Consider the following 12,689-nt stretch of genomic DNA (forward strand, 5'->3'; position numbering starts at 1 on the left):
CAGCCCTCTAAATCTCAAACAGGGATCCTGAGAAAGGCTGGCTGAGCTCCTTCAGGCCAGCACAGGGAAAAGACACTCCAAGTGACCCCTCTGCAGGGAAGCTAGTCTTGAATGACCCTTGCTACCACCCACCTGGCACTGAGGTCAGCCTTGTTCAAGTCACTCTGCACCTGCAGCTGAGTCAGTTCCTTCTCTCGAAGTACCTTGACCCGAAGCTGTTCTTCCAACTGGGCCTGCAGCAGCACCTGCTTCTCCAGTGCTGCTTCAGCCCGGCTCTCTGCCAGCTGCAGGCCTGCACTCAGCCCCAGGCCTGCCTCCTGCACGCCCCGTGAAGTCCGGGCCAGCTCCCCACTCAGTTGCAGCAGATCCCTAGGGGGGAACAAAGGACAGGGAATGGGATGAGAATGACTCCCAAGAGCAAACTGCAGCTCCACTGCCATCTATCACTATCAAATTAGTGAGTAAACTGTGAATGAAGCTGTGGGAAAACAGGTTCTGCACTACACAGCTGACAGTGAGAGCACTCACAATGAAGGACAACAAGCTCAAAAGATAACTGCAGAGGCTCTTGGCCTTGCCATTCCCTCCTCTAAGAAGGCATCTTACAGATAACCTCAGTACAAGGAATAGCCCATGTACAGGTGATTCTCTGTGACATTACCATTTTAAAAAAATGCTGGAAAACAACCTAAATATCCATCAAAAGGGTACTGCCAATAAATAAATGATGGTATGACTATTCATGGCATACTGTCACTGAGAACCAACAGGGAAGCCCCTCTTAGCCTGACATGGAACAACCTCTCAGTATAACAAGTGTCAAAAACATCTTTAAGAACGACAGAGAGGGCTGGGAAGGTGGCTCAGTGGTAGAGCGCTTGCCTTGCATGCCTGAGGCCCTGTGTTCGATTCCTCAGCACCACATAAGCAAAAAGAAAAAAGCCGGAAGTGGTGCTGTGGCTCAAGTGGTAGAGTGCTAGCCTTGAGCTGAAGAGCTGAGGGACAGCGCCCAGGCCCAGAGTTCAGCCCCACGACCGGACCAAAAAAAAAATAAAAAATAAAAAAAAAGAACGACAGAGATAGTACTGGGAATAGCGGTTCAAACCTATAATCCTAGCTATTCAGGAGGCCTAAGCAGGTTGTTCTAAAGTTCCAAACCAGCTTGAGCTATAAACCTTCATGCCTATAAACCCTAGCTAATCAGGAGGCTGGTTTGAAGCCAGCCTGGGCAGGAAAGTCTGTGAGACTCTAATCTCCATAAACTATTCAGAAAAAACAAAAAGTGGAGCTGTGGCTTAAGTTCTAGAGTACTAGCCTTGAGCACAAAGAGGCTCAGAGACAGCACCCAGGCCTTGAGTTCAAGCCCCAGGCCCAGCAAAAAAAACAACAGCAACAAAAACAGCAAAGCAATCACTGGTCTTTGGTTACTCATACCTGTAATCCCAGCTACTCAGGAGCTCCCAGGAGGCTGAGATGTGAGATTAAAGCCAACCCAGGCAGGAAAATCTGTGCGACTCCTATTCTCGATAACTCCAACCCACCCCTACCCTTCCCCTAAAAAGCCAGAAGTGGAACTCTGGCTTACGTGGTAGAGCACTAGCCCTGAATCTTAAAAGAACCTCAGGGATAGTATCCAGGCCCTGAGTTTAAGTTCCAAGACCAGCATACGTGTGCACACATGCGCATGTACACATACACACACACACAAAAAAAAAACACAGGGACTCCCAATCAACCCAGACACCTACTGTTGTGTATGGCTCTGAGGATCACTCAACCTCTCTGAGCCTCTGTGTCCTCACTTGTAAATAGGAAGCATAACAGTTCCTACCCTCAGAGGGATCCAGTGACTCTTAGAAGAAATTATGCCTATGAAAGGCCTCGCTGCAGGTAAACCTTCATTATTACACTAGTTGCCTCTCTATCTCCACGGGGCCTGGCTCCAGGTGTGTGGAGTTGAATTGGACTTGGAGAGGGATCTGCTAGCAGGTGCTACAGTTTCCTGAGCCGTCCCTTGCCCCCAGCCAGGCCTCACCTCTCCGTACCCATCTTCACCTCGCTGACCAGCCGTCGAAGCCCCACAACCTGCCTCCACAGGAGAAGCAGGCGGCTGTGCTCGCTGTTGAAGTACGCATTGAAAGACTGGGGGGAGAAGAGACAAGAGAGGGGCTGGGTGTGGCCAGTCCACTTCCCCTGTGCCCTTAGGTCTGACCATGATGGAAGGGACAAGGCCTCGGCAGGGGTCGGGGGGCGGGGTGTGGTTTCTGCAAGCAGAGTTTCAAAGCAGCCCATTTGAGCTCCTAAACCTCCTGCTCTTCCTGCCCAAGGAGCTCACTTTTGGTGCTACTGCTGGTGGCAGTGTGGCAAGGAAGAGTAGAAAGTACCAGGGACTCAGGTGTGTGTCCTAGCTGTGACTACAGACTGGTTAGTTAACCTCCCTTAAAGGAGGAGGAGAAGGATGGCACCTATATACTCCATTATTATGAGCAATAGAAGCAAGTGTGCCTGGCACATGGCATGGTCTAATAAAGGCCTGCTGTTACACTGATGGCCGTGATTCTCCTAACGTGCTCATTTGGCCCAGCTCCCGTGCTCTCTACAATTGTCCCCACCCAGGTTAAGCTCCCTGGCCAGCTCCCAGCACACCTCCTCCTCACGACGCCACGCTGCCTCCCGCTGTTCCAGCTCCTTGCGGCTGCGGGTCCAGTCACTGGTCACTTTACGTATGTCCTCACTCAGAGCCTGGTTGGCAGAGCCTGCCTGGTCCAGCTGCTCTCGCAGCATAGCATTCACCTGGGCCAGGCTGGCACTCCTGAGCATAACAAAGGGGCAATTGGGTACTTCCTAGTGGGGAAGGGGGGCCCTGCCTGCCCTGTGCCCTCCCTGAAGCACCCTCACCTCTGCTGCTCCTCCTCCAGGCGGAGGAGGGCACTCTCCAGATCTCGGCTGTGCTCTGTGTCCTGGGTAGGGGTGAGGAGCATCAGGCTGGGAGGCTGAGGGGAGGAGGAGGGAGGAGGCACCTGCCTCTATCCCACCCTGGTACCCACCCTTAGCCGCTGCTGCTCCAGCTCGGTGGATCTGTCCAGAATCTGCTGTTCCAGCTCTGAGCACTTCTTCTTATACTGCAGAATCTGGGGATTGGAGGGAAGCAACATTAGCCCCTGAGGGGGGGTTGGATGGGGGCAGGACAAAGGAAATGAGGGCAGGAGTGGGAGTGGGTGGCCCTGACCTTGGCCTGCAGCCGCTGTACTAGCTGGGCCTGCCGCTGCTGGCCCTCCTGGTAGGCCTGCAGCTTGCGCCGGTAGGAGGCTTGCTCCTCCTGCAGCTGCCTCCGCAGCTCCACGCTCTGCCGTACCAGCCCCCTGGGCTCGGGCACCTCCAGCTCCCCAGACTCCAGCCGCACAGCCTGCTCCAGCTGCAGGGAAGGGCCCCAGATGAGAGGCCTGCAAGGCCTGAGGAGGCAGGCACAGCCTCTGCAGGGGGTGCCACCCACAATGCCTTGCAGGCTGACAGTACCTGGAGGGGGGCAGGGGGAGCAAGCGATGTGGGCAAGCCCAGGCTGCAATGCACATGTGGGACATGCAAGGGACACACGAGGCTCATAACCACATGCATGCAAACCAGAAATGCACCTGGGGGTAGACATAGAGCCTATGGCACTGTGTGCTCTCCTCCAAAACACTTAGCCCACTGTGCTTTACGAGGATTACACTGGTTGCCATGTCTCCTCCCACTCTTAGGAAAGCCTGGAATTTTTTCTTTTTTCCTTGTTTCTTGTGTGTGTGTGTGTGTGTGTTGGTACTAGGGCTTGGGCTTGCTAAGGCAATGTGCCACCTGAGCCACAGTCCCTTTTTTGCTTTGGGTATTGTTGAGGTAGGGTCTTGCTTTTTGCCAGTATTGGCCTGACAGGTCTATTTTATATTTCCAGCTATAGGTGAGATGATAGGCCACACAAAAACCTACAGCTTTGTATTCTGTTGAGAGCAAGTCTTGTGAATGTATTTATTTATTCATTCATTCATTCATTCATTTTTATTTTTGGCCAGTCCTGTGGTTTGAACTCAGGGCCTGGACACTGTCCCTGAGCCTCTGTGCTCAAGGCTAGCACTCTACCACTTAAGCCACAGTATCACTTTCAGCTTTTTCTGAGTGGTTTATTGGAGATGAGTCTCACTGACTAGTTTCAAACCATGATCCTCAGATCTTGGCCTTCTGAGTAGTTACAGGTGTGAGCCACCGGCACTTGGCTGCCCTTTTAACTTTTTGTTTAGGCTATTCTCTACTTCTATCCACCCAGCCTCAGCTAGGATTATAAGCAGGAGCCACAGCACTTAGCTTAAAAGCCTGAATTTGCCGGGTGCGGTGGCTCACACCTGTAATCCTAGCTACTCAGGAGGCTAAGATCTGAGATTGTGGTTCAAAGCCAGCCCAGGTAGGAAAGTCCATGAGACTCTTATCTACAATAAACCACTAGAAAACTGGAAGTGGCCCTGTGGCTCAAGTGATAGAGCACTTACCTTGAGCTGAAGAGCTCAGGGACAGCACCCAGGTCCCAGAGTTCAAGCCCCATAACTGACAAAAAAAAAAAAAAAAAAAGCCTGAATTTTTTTTTTTTTTTTCAGATAAGGGGTAGGTTTATTCAGTAGACCTGCTTGGACCAGGCAAGGGTGGCACTCCACGTGGCTGGGAAAGGCCTGGGAATGAGAAAAAGCCTGAATTTATTTATTTATTTATTTATTTATTTATTGGTCCGGTTGTGGGGCCTGAACTCTGGGCCTGAGTACTGTCCCTCAGCTCTTCAGCTCAAGGCCAGTGCTCTACCACTTGAGCCACAGCGCCACTTCCGGCTTTTTTCTTTTTGCTTATGTGGTGCTGAGGAATCGAACCCAGGGCCTCAGGCATGCAAGGCAAGCGCTCTACCACTGAGCCAACTTCCCAGCCCCAAGCCTGAATTTTTAATCCCCATTATACCTTAGTATCTAGAACAGTGTCCATAGGGTGGTATGGCTCATACCCAGTAAATACCTGAGATCATGAATCAAGCATAACTACATAGGAAACTATTTTGACTCTATTTGAATCTTGTTTTGAAGAACGCAGACAAGCGCACACACACACACACACACAACGCATGCAGATGTTCTCAAATGTCCCAGGGTGACAGATAAGCTTTCCCCATATACACAGCACTAAGATCCATAACATCATTGTCTACAGTGCCTGCTTCAAGTCCTCTCACCCCTACTCTTCCTTAACTCCTAGGAGCCTCTGCCCACTTCCTGCACCAGTGTCATCCCTTAGATGCTGTGGGCACAAGATGCCTGTCCAACTAGCAAGTGGACACTCTCAACCCATGTAAAACACCTGCTGGTCCCAGTATAATAAGGAGGGGCCAGCCATGGCAGCATGGGAACTTCATGAGCTGGAAAGAACAGGCTAAGGCTGTGGGGGAGCTAGTAGTAGGAGGTTCTGCCCAATGGTGGCTACAGGACCCCCAGCAAGTATCTATACAAAGCCTGCCAAGTGGGTGAGGGGGGTAGTATCCACATCCATCCATGATGGGGCCCAAGAGGGGTGTGTGGATCCTGTGAATGAGGTGTATTTAACCATTTATCTCCACATGGGACCGTGTGTGTCTCTGTGGGGTGCATGTCAATTCATCATGTCTTGGCTTTCATGTCAATATGGCCTGGGTGCACTGAATGTGCAGGTCTCAGCTGTGGTATAGGTGATGCAGCCATTTGTGTGTGTACCAGGGCACGAGTTGATGTGTCTGTATCCGGAGGGGGCAGGGGCACCACTGTGAGAGTTCTAGAAGTGGGTTTGGACTCTACATGTGTGATGCATGACAGAGGCTATTTTGTGCATGTGTATCATTGCATAGCTTCTGGGGGGTGGGGGATTATGCTGACTTACACTCATGGGATGCAACATGTGGTTGCATGGCCTGGGCTAACCCTGGCAAAAAGTAAGACCCTATCTCAACAATAAACACCAAAGCAAAAAAAGGGAGGCGTGACTCAGGTGTGACCACTGGGGAGCTGCTCTGTACCTGTGTGGGATTGGGTGGTACTTGTCTGTGGGTATAACCACTTCATGGACCTGAGTGGATCTGTGTGGTGGGTTGGTGTTTCTGGGTAGTGTGTCCTGTGTGTGTCCAGGTTGTGACATTTTTGTTGGCCATGAGGCTTGAACTCAGGGCCTGGTGCTGTCCCAGAGCCTTTTTGTGCCCAAGGCTAGCACTCTACCACTTTGAGCCACAGTGCCACTTCCATTTTTTTTTTTTTTTTTGGGTCCGGTTGTGGGGCCTGAACTCTGGGCCTGGGCGCTGTCCCTCAGCTCTTCAGCTCAAGGCTAGCGCTCTACCACTTGAGCCACAGCGCCACTTCCGGCTTTTTTCTTTTTGCTTATATGGTGCTGAGGAATCAAACCCAGGGCCTCAGGCTTGCAAGGCAAGCGCTCTACCACTGAGCCACCTTCCCAGCCCCACCACTTCCATTTTTTTTTCCTGGTGGTTACTTGGAGATTAAGAGTCTCACAGCCAGGTGCCAGTGGCTCATGCCTGTAATCCTTAGTTATTCAGGAGGCTGAGATCTAAGGACTACAGTTCAAAGCCAGCTGGGACAGGAAAGTCCCCGAGATGCTTATCTGCAGAAAACTAGAAGTGGTGCTGTGGCTCAAGTGGTAGAGCACTTGCCTTGAGTTGAAGAGCTAAAGGACAGCACCCAGGCCCCAGAGTGCAAGCCCTACGACTGACAAAAAAAAAGTCTCACAGGTTTTCCTGCCAAGGCTGGCTTCAATCCATGATCCTCATATCTCAGCCTCCTGAGTAGCTCAGCCTCCTGAGTTGCTAGGATTACAGGCATGAACCACTGGTGCCCAACTTTAGGTTGTGACTTTCATGGTATATGCTTTGTACTTCTGTGTGACCCCAGTGCTTCTGGTTTCTGTGATGTGGAGGGGAACCCCTCCCCCAATGCTCAAAGACAGGCCACACCTCACTCCTCACAAAAAACAGCTTTTTTCAATTTTACTTGCAATTCAAAAGGGAAGGAGCTGCCACAAGCCAAGATGAAAGTTTACTGTCTCCCTTAGCAACCATAATCCTCCCTATCCCCATTCAATTCACACAGGCCAGGTTACCATAGACACCGTGGAATCCAGGGGGGTCTGTCCTCTGGAGCCAAGGCCACTCCCTCCTTCCCTTTCCAGCTGCTTCCCCTACACCGGCTCCTTGGGGATCCTGAGGTCCTTTCAGCCGTGGGAGGTGGTTTCTGGGAACCCCTACCTCAGTTTCCCTGCAGGACCTACAGTTAATAGGACATGGATCCAGACGTATCACTCTACTCCGTGACTCAGAGGTGCTGTAGAGTTTGAAGGATAAGAATAACCTCTCTAAGTGCCCCCAGCCCAGCCAAGTATGGCCACAGGGGCAGACTCGGCCACCTGCAGGCACTGGGACTGCACTGCCATGCATCATTCTGATCTCAGGGGCTCAGTTTCCCCATCTGTAATAAGGTATCCCTGGTCTCTGTGAACCCCCTCTCCAGGAAAGGCCTCAGAATCATTCTCACCCAATTTCTGCCTCTAGGTGGGACCTCACACTAATTCAATGTTGGTTCAAATACCAGGTCCCTGTGCATGCTAGCCAATTCCAATCCTCTGACAACACAAAGGAACTTTCTAGATTAATTCAGCTCCCACCCCATCCCATGCTCGCCCCAGCTGCTAGGTTCCAGAAGAGAAGGGCCCTGCCACCTCTAACTCTTCTTCTCTTCCTCTGCTGGCTTCAAAGTCACTGAAGATGGCAATTGAAAGGCTGCCACTAGGGGGGCCGGCACTGTGCCAAAGGCGAACAGAGGCCTAAACCAGAGTAGGCTGGCTCAGGGCCCCATCACCAGTGACAATGCAGGACTTGGGCCAGCTATCCTCCATACCCCCTGCAAACCCTGGAAGAATGAGTTCTGTATTATCCCCCCCAAAAAGCTAGAGGCTATCTTGGGCCACCAAGCTACTCTTCAGCAAGTCCCAACAAGTGAAGGGATTTGTCCGGGCTAGCAGCTATTAAGACCCAAGCACACCCCACAGCCACATAGAGAAACATGTATTTCCCTTCACAACACTGGTACAGAAGACTCTGCATCAACAGGCCCAACTCAGGAGTCCTGGGACAACTCCGGCACTGCCACTCACACACAGGGGTCTCTAGGGAACCCCTCATGGCTTTTTTCACACATAGGAAACAAGCATAACAAAGAGCCTGGGCTGGGAGCCAGGAAAGGGTTTTTGTTTGAACTGTAACCCAAGCATGGTTCTTTCCCTTTGTAATTCTCCATTTTCTCCTCTGCTAAATGGGCATCATATGGTCCTGACCTTGATACATCACATGTAAGGGACCTATTACATACTGGGCACATAATAGGCACTTAAGAAATGGTTACCGTATTACAATGGTTGTTACCACCACAGCCTTCCATCTGCACACGTATCTTCCATCCTTCATGCAAATCTCACCAATCTTCAGCCACTATCAACATCTCCAGGCTCACATGCCACAAGCCTGGGTCTAACACACAACACCTGCATACAAAGCATTTTGCATCCTTGGTCCTCACCTACCTCCTGCCCTGAGTGACAGGAGTCCTGTTTGGACATGTAGACAGACTAGCTAATTCTTCACTCCCTGCCCAGGCCTCACCCTTAGAGGGAGCCACAGCAGATGTATGCCAGCTGTGCAGGATGGCACAGGTGCCTATCCCAGCCCATCCAGCCACTTTCTCAACCCAAAAGCCTAGAGATGGGAACCCATGATGTTCAGAGCCCCAAGGGGCAGGAAAAGCACTAAGGATCTTGTTCTCTGTGTCTTAAACCCCATGTAGGCCTGAGGCACATAAAAATAAAACTCCCGTGGCACCAGGCACTTACTCCAGTATCTCCTTGATTCCATGCAGAAACTCTGCAGCATGCTGCCATCCCCTCTACAGAAACAGGCTCCCAGAGGGGAGCTACTGGCTCAACACTGTTCAAGTCGGCAGGACTGCAATCTGAATCCAGGCCAGTCTGTCCCTGGGCTCCACCCTTGCCCAGGCTGTAGGCCTAGGGAGATGTGATCCTTCCCTGGCAGCAGGGGGGCCCCAGCCAAGCCCCCAACCCACAGAAGCACCCACCCTTTCACTGGCTGCATTGTACTTAATGGCAAGCTCATCATGTTCAGCTCGGCTCTGGGCCAGTAGGTCCTCCACACGGGATAGCTCTTGCTGCAGCAGCTGGTTCTCTTCCTGCAGGGACAGCAGCGAGGCCATCTCTGGGGCAGGCAGTAGGGCTGGCAATGGACAGCAGACACACAGTTGGCTTCTGCCAGAAGCTGGAGGCCCTGGTGAGATGCAGCTTCCTGGGACCAACCACAACCATGGCCACAGTGGAACACCCTCCCCTCACAGGCACCCCACTCATCTCTGGGGATAAAAGGAGTCTGGATGGAAGTGGCTGTCACTCCAGGCCTGAGTGGTCAAGAACTAGACCTAAGTAGAAATAGAGAAAGTGTGGGCCTGCAGGGATGGGAGGTACAGGAAGGAGACTCTGTCTAGAAGTCCAGTGTTTGTCTCTACTACCCTACCCTTGAACACAAAGCCCTGAGTCCTTGCTCCTTCCTTCTCTGATAACTAGTCTTCTCAAGCCTCAGTTTTGCTCATCTGTTTAATGGGTGGAATGGTAACTAGACCCTGTCAAGGAAGTAAAAAATTGAGGGCAAGACATCTTGTAACTTCTAAGATTAGGGCTCAAGATAGTGTTCGTCAAATGTTTTGTTGTTGTTGGGGTTTTATTTTTGGTCAGTCATAGGGCTTGAACTCAAGACTAGCACTCTACCACTTTGAGCTACAGCTCCACTTCTGGTTTTTAGGTAGCTAATTGGAGATAAGAGTCTCATGGACTTTCCTTCCCAGGCTGGCTTTGAACCATGATCCTCAGATCTCAGCTTCCTGAGTAGCTGGGATTACAGGCATAAGCCACCACTGCTCTTCTTTAACCCTGGGGACACACACCACAGGCCTCACACAGCTGGGCTGAGCGCTGAGCCTTCTCATCTCTGGGGCTATAGGGTCCCAATGTCCCTGATACCTGATATGGGAGCAGACATGCAGACTGTTACAAAACACCATAGGCACAGTGGCCAGCACAGCAGCCGAAACCAAAACACATGCCCAGAGAGGGTCTGCATGAGGTTGTATGCACTGCCTATCCAGGATAGCAGGGTTGTCAGACCTCTCTACTACAAGTCTGGTGTGAGCTGAGCTGCCCCTGCCCCTCACTGTAATCTCAAGCTCAGCCACCCATTCTGTTTGGAAGGAACAAGGCATGTACTTGAGTTTCAGTTTTTGCAGTGGGCTGTAGATAAGCCAAGAGGGACTAGTTGCATTACAGGGTGATAGTTAAGTGGCAAATGATATGTTGGCCTCCATCTTCTCCTCCATGAAATGGGTCCTGGTGAGTATTCACAAAACTAACATTAGTATCTCTTTCATCTTATCTGAAAAGGGAGGCATGAGAAGAGGGGTACATGGGTAGCTACGCAGAAGGGAGGTGGCACCTGGGCACTCAGGCTGGGAGAAGTTGCGGGTGACAATCTCTCTGATGCAGGCAGGCAGGCTGGCAGGTTGGGAGGCCTGAGCTGGTTCCTGAACACTCAGGTCCTTCTCCTGGCCTGGCCCCAGGACACTGCTCTTCAGTGTCTGCAGGAGAAGAGAGAAGACTTGTAGGAACTTGGGACCCTGAACTGCCTGGCCTGGAGGGAAAGAGGCAAAGTCCAGTGGGCCAAATATGTGGGCCCAAGAAGATCTCCGGAGAACCAGCCTGTGAGTTAGAATCACAAAGAGCTCCCTGGGCGCATATTCTTATCAGACTCCTGCCCAATGAAAATGGCTCCCTGAGGGCCAACTTAGGAACCCCACACCTGGGGCAGCAAAGAGGATTAGGGGCTCCAGTCCAGCTCCCATCCAACGACAATTTTACTGTGCCAAAGATCAACCCAAACTCTCAAATGAAGAAGTAAAACCCGTTCCCTTACCACACAGTACTGGAATAAGGGAGCCAAAACCCTGTACCCAGTTATGCTCCTGTGAGCTGTGAGCTGGGGCCCAGGGCACTCCACCACTACAGCCTCCCTGCCTCCCCCCACACACACACCCTCAAACGCTACCTCCCACCTGCTCCCAGCTCTGAGCAGGACAGGTCTATTAGGGACCCACCTGGATAACGTCCTCCAGTGCCAGCTGGGCCTCAGGCAAGCTCACTAGCCCCAGGTTCATGGGGAGGCGGCTGTAGGCCTCCCCAATCCCCGTCCCTAGGGCCCCAAAACCAGCTCAGCACGGATAGTCGCCTCAAAGCTAGGCTGCTGCTGCGCTGGACACTGGCAGATTAAGCTTAAATCCGGCGCGTTCCCACGTGACCACACCGTGGGCGGGACTTCTCCGGAGCGAGCGGGAGAGGCGGGGGGGGGGGGGGGGGGGGGGCGCAGCGGGAAGCGCAGCGGGAAGCGGGGGCAGAAAGGAGGCGGCGGAGGAAGCCAGAGGACGGGGAAAGGAGGGAGCCGAAAGGAATGAGCCTGGAGAGAAAGGGGAATGCATGGAGCAGAAAAGGAAGGGGCAGGATTTGGAGGAAAAGAAGCCCCCTCCTTCCTCTCCCCGCCCTCCCAGGGGGCGGGGTCAGAAGCCCGAGACCGGAAAGGCCAGAGTCCAAGGTCTGCGAGAGCGTCTGCGCTGACCCCGAACCCGGCTCGCGGCCGGCGCGGTCGGCTGGGAGTGTATTTACAGGTGCTGGGGAAAGGCCTCTACACAGCAGGTACAGGGCAAAGAACGCGGTCGGCAGGACCGTTGTAAGCCTGCTAGGACCCACTCCCACGCCACCGCCACCCCGAACCGGCCGTGTGTCCCACGGCTGGGTGTCTGAGCCTCACTGTGCTAGCGGGTAAGACACTGATGACACTGGCCCTCACTCCAACAGCACGTGGGTGCCCGGTTCACGTCGTGAGCATTCCACAAATACTGATTCTGTTCACTTGAAAATCTAACGTGCAACCCCTGACCCCCGGGTCCTCCCAGGCTCCTCCCTGCAGCAGAGGCTGCGGGCGCAGTGGTGAGGTCCACAGCTCCGGAGTCCCACCTAAGGGTGGGTGCAGTGAGGAGGTGGCAGCATGCATGCCCTGTCACTAATTATCTCTGTAAGCCTCAGTTTGCCCATGGCCAAAATGGGCAGGAGAGTACCTCCCCATCAGGTAACTGCAGATTAAAATGCATTGAATATGGTCTGCTTCATAACAAAAAAAAAAAATGTACTGGCCAGGCAGCAGTGGCTCACGCCTGTAATCCTAGCTACTCAGGAGGCTGAGATCTGAGGATCGCGGTTCAAAGCCAGCCCGGGCAGGAGAGACCGTGAGACTCCTATCTCCAATAAACCACCAGAAAACCGGAAGTGGCGCTGTGGCTCACGTGGTAGAGCGCTCGCCTTGAGCTGAAGAGCTGAGGGAAAGGCCCAGCCAGAGTTCAAGCCCCACGACTGACAAAAAAAAAAAAAGTATTGAAAGGATAGCCTGGTGCCTGTGGCACACATACCTAGCTACTCAGGAGGGTGAGATCTGAGGATCTGGATTTGAAGCCAGCCTGAGCAGAAAAGTCTGTAAAATCTTATCTCCA

General features: G+C 52.5%; 1 protein-coding gene across 2 annotated transcripts in view; it reads right to left on the reverse strand.

Annotated features, from left to right (window-relative positions):
* Crocc (ciliary rootlet coiled-coil, rootletin) overlaps window positions 1-11,345 on the reverse strand; it is a 42,130-nt gene extending 30,785 nt beyond the window's left edge. Inside the window, exons 1-9 of one of the 2 annotated variants that reach the window (XM_070037840.1) lie at window positions 11,247-11,345; window positions 10,589-10,730; window positions 9,168-9,322; window positions 3,230-3,415; window positions 3,048-3,131; window positions 2,899-2,960; window positions 2,647-2,812; window positions 2,036-2,142; window positions 133-369 (exon numbers count right to left, since the gene is read on the reverse strand). In XM_070037840.1, coding sequence (XP_069893941.1) covers window positions 133-369; window positions 2,036-2,142; window positions 2,647-2,812; window positions 2,899-2,960; window positions 3,048-3,131; window positions 3,230-3,415; window positions 9,168-9,322; window positions 10,589-10,730; window positions 11,247-11,306 — 1,199 coding nt within the window. In that variant the 5' untranslated portion in view covers window positions 11,307-11,345. Of the gene's footprint in view, window positions 1-132; window positions 370-2,035; window positions 2,143-2,646; window positions 2,813-2,898; window positions 2,961-3,047; window positions 3,132-3,229; window positions 3,416-9,167; window positions 9,323-10,588; window positions 10,731-11,246 lie in introns of those variants that run through there. The other variant, XM_070037839.1, reaches the window with a different exon arrangement.
* Between the last annotated feature and the right edge of the window lie 1,344 nt (window positions 11,346-12,689).

Source organism: Dipodomys merriami, unplaced genomic scaffold, assembly GCF_024711535.1.
Source record: "Dipodomys merriami isolate MVZ:Mamm:240054 unplaced genomic scaffold, mDipMer1.0.p SCAF_28, whole genome shotgun sequence".
Lineage (NCBI taxonomy): Eukaryota > Metazoa > Chordata > Mammalia > Rodentia > Heteromyidae > Dipodomys > Dipodomys merriami.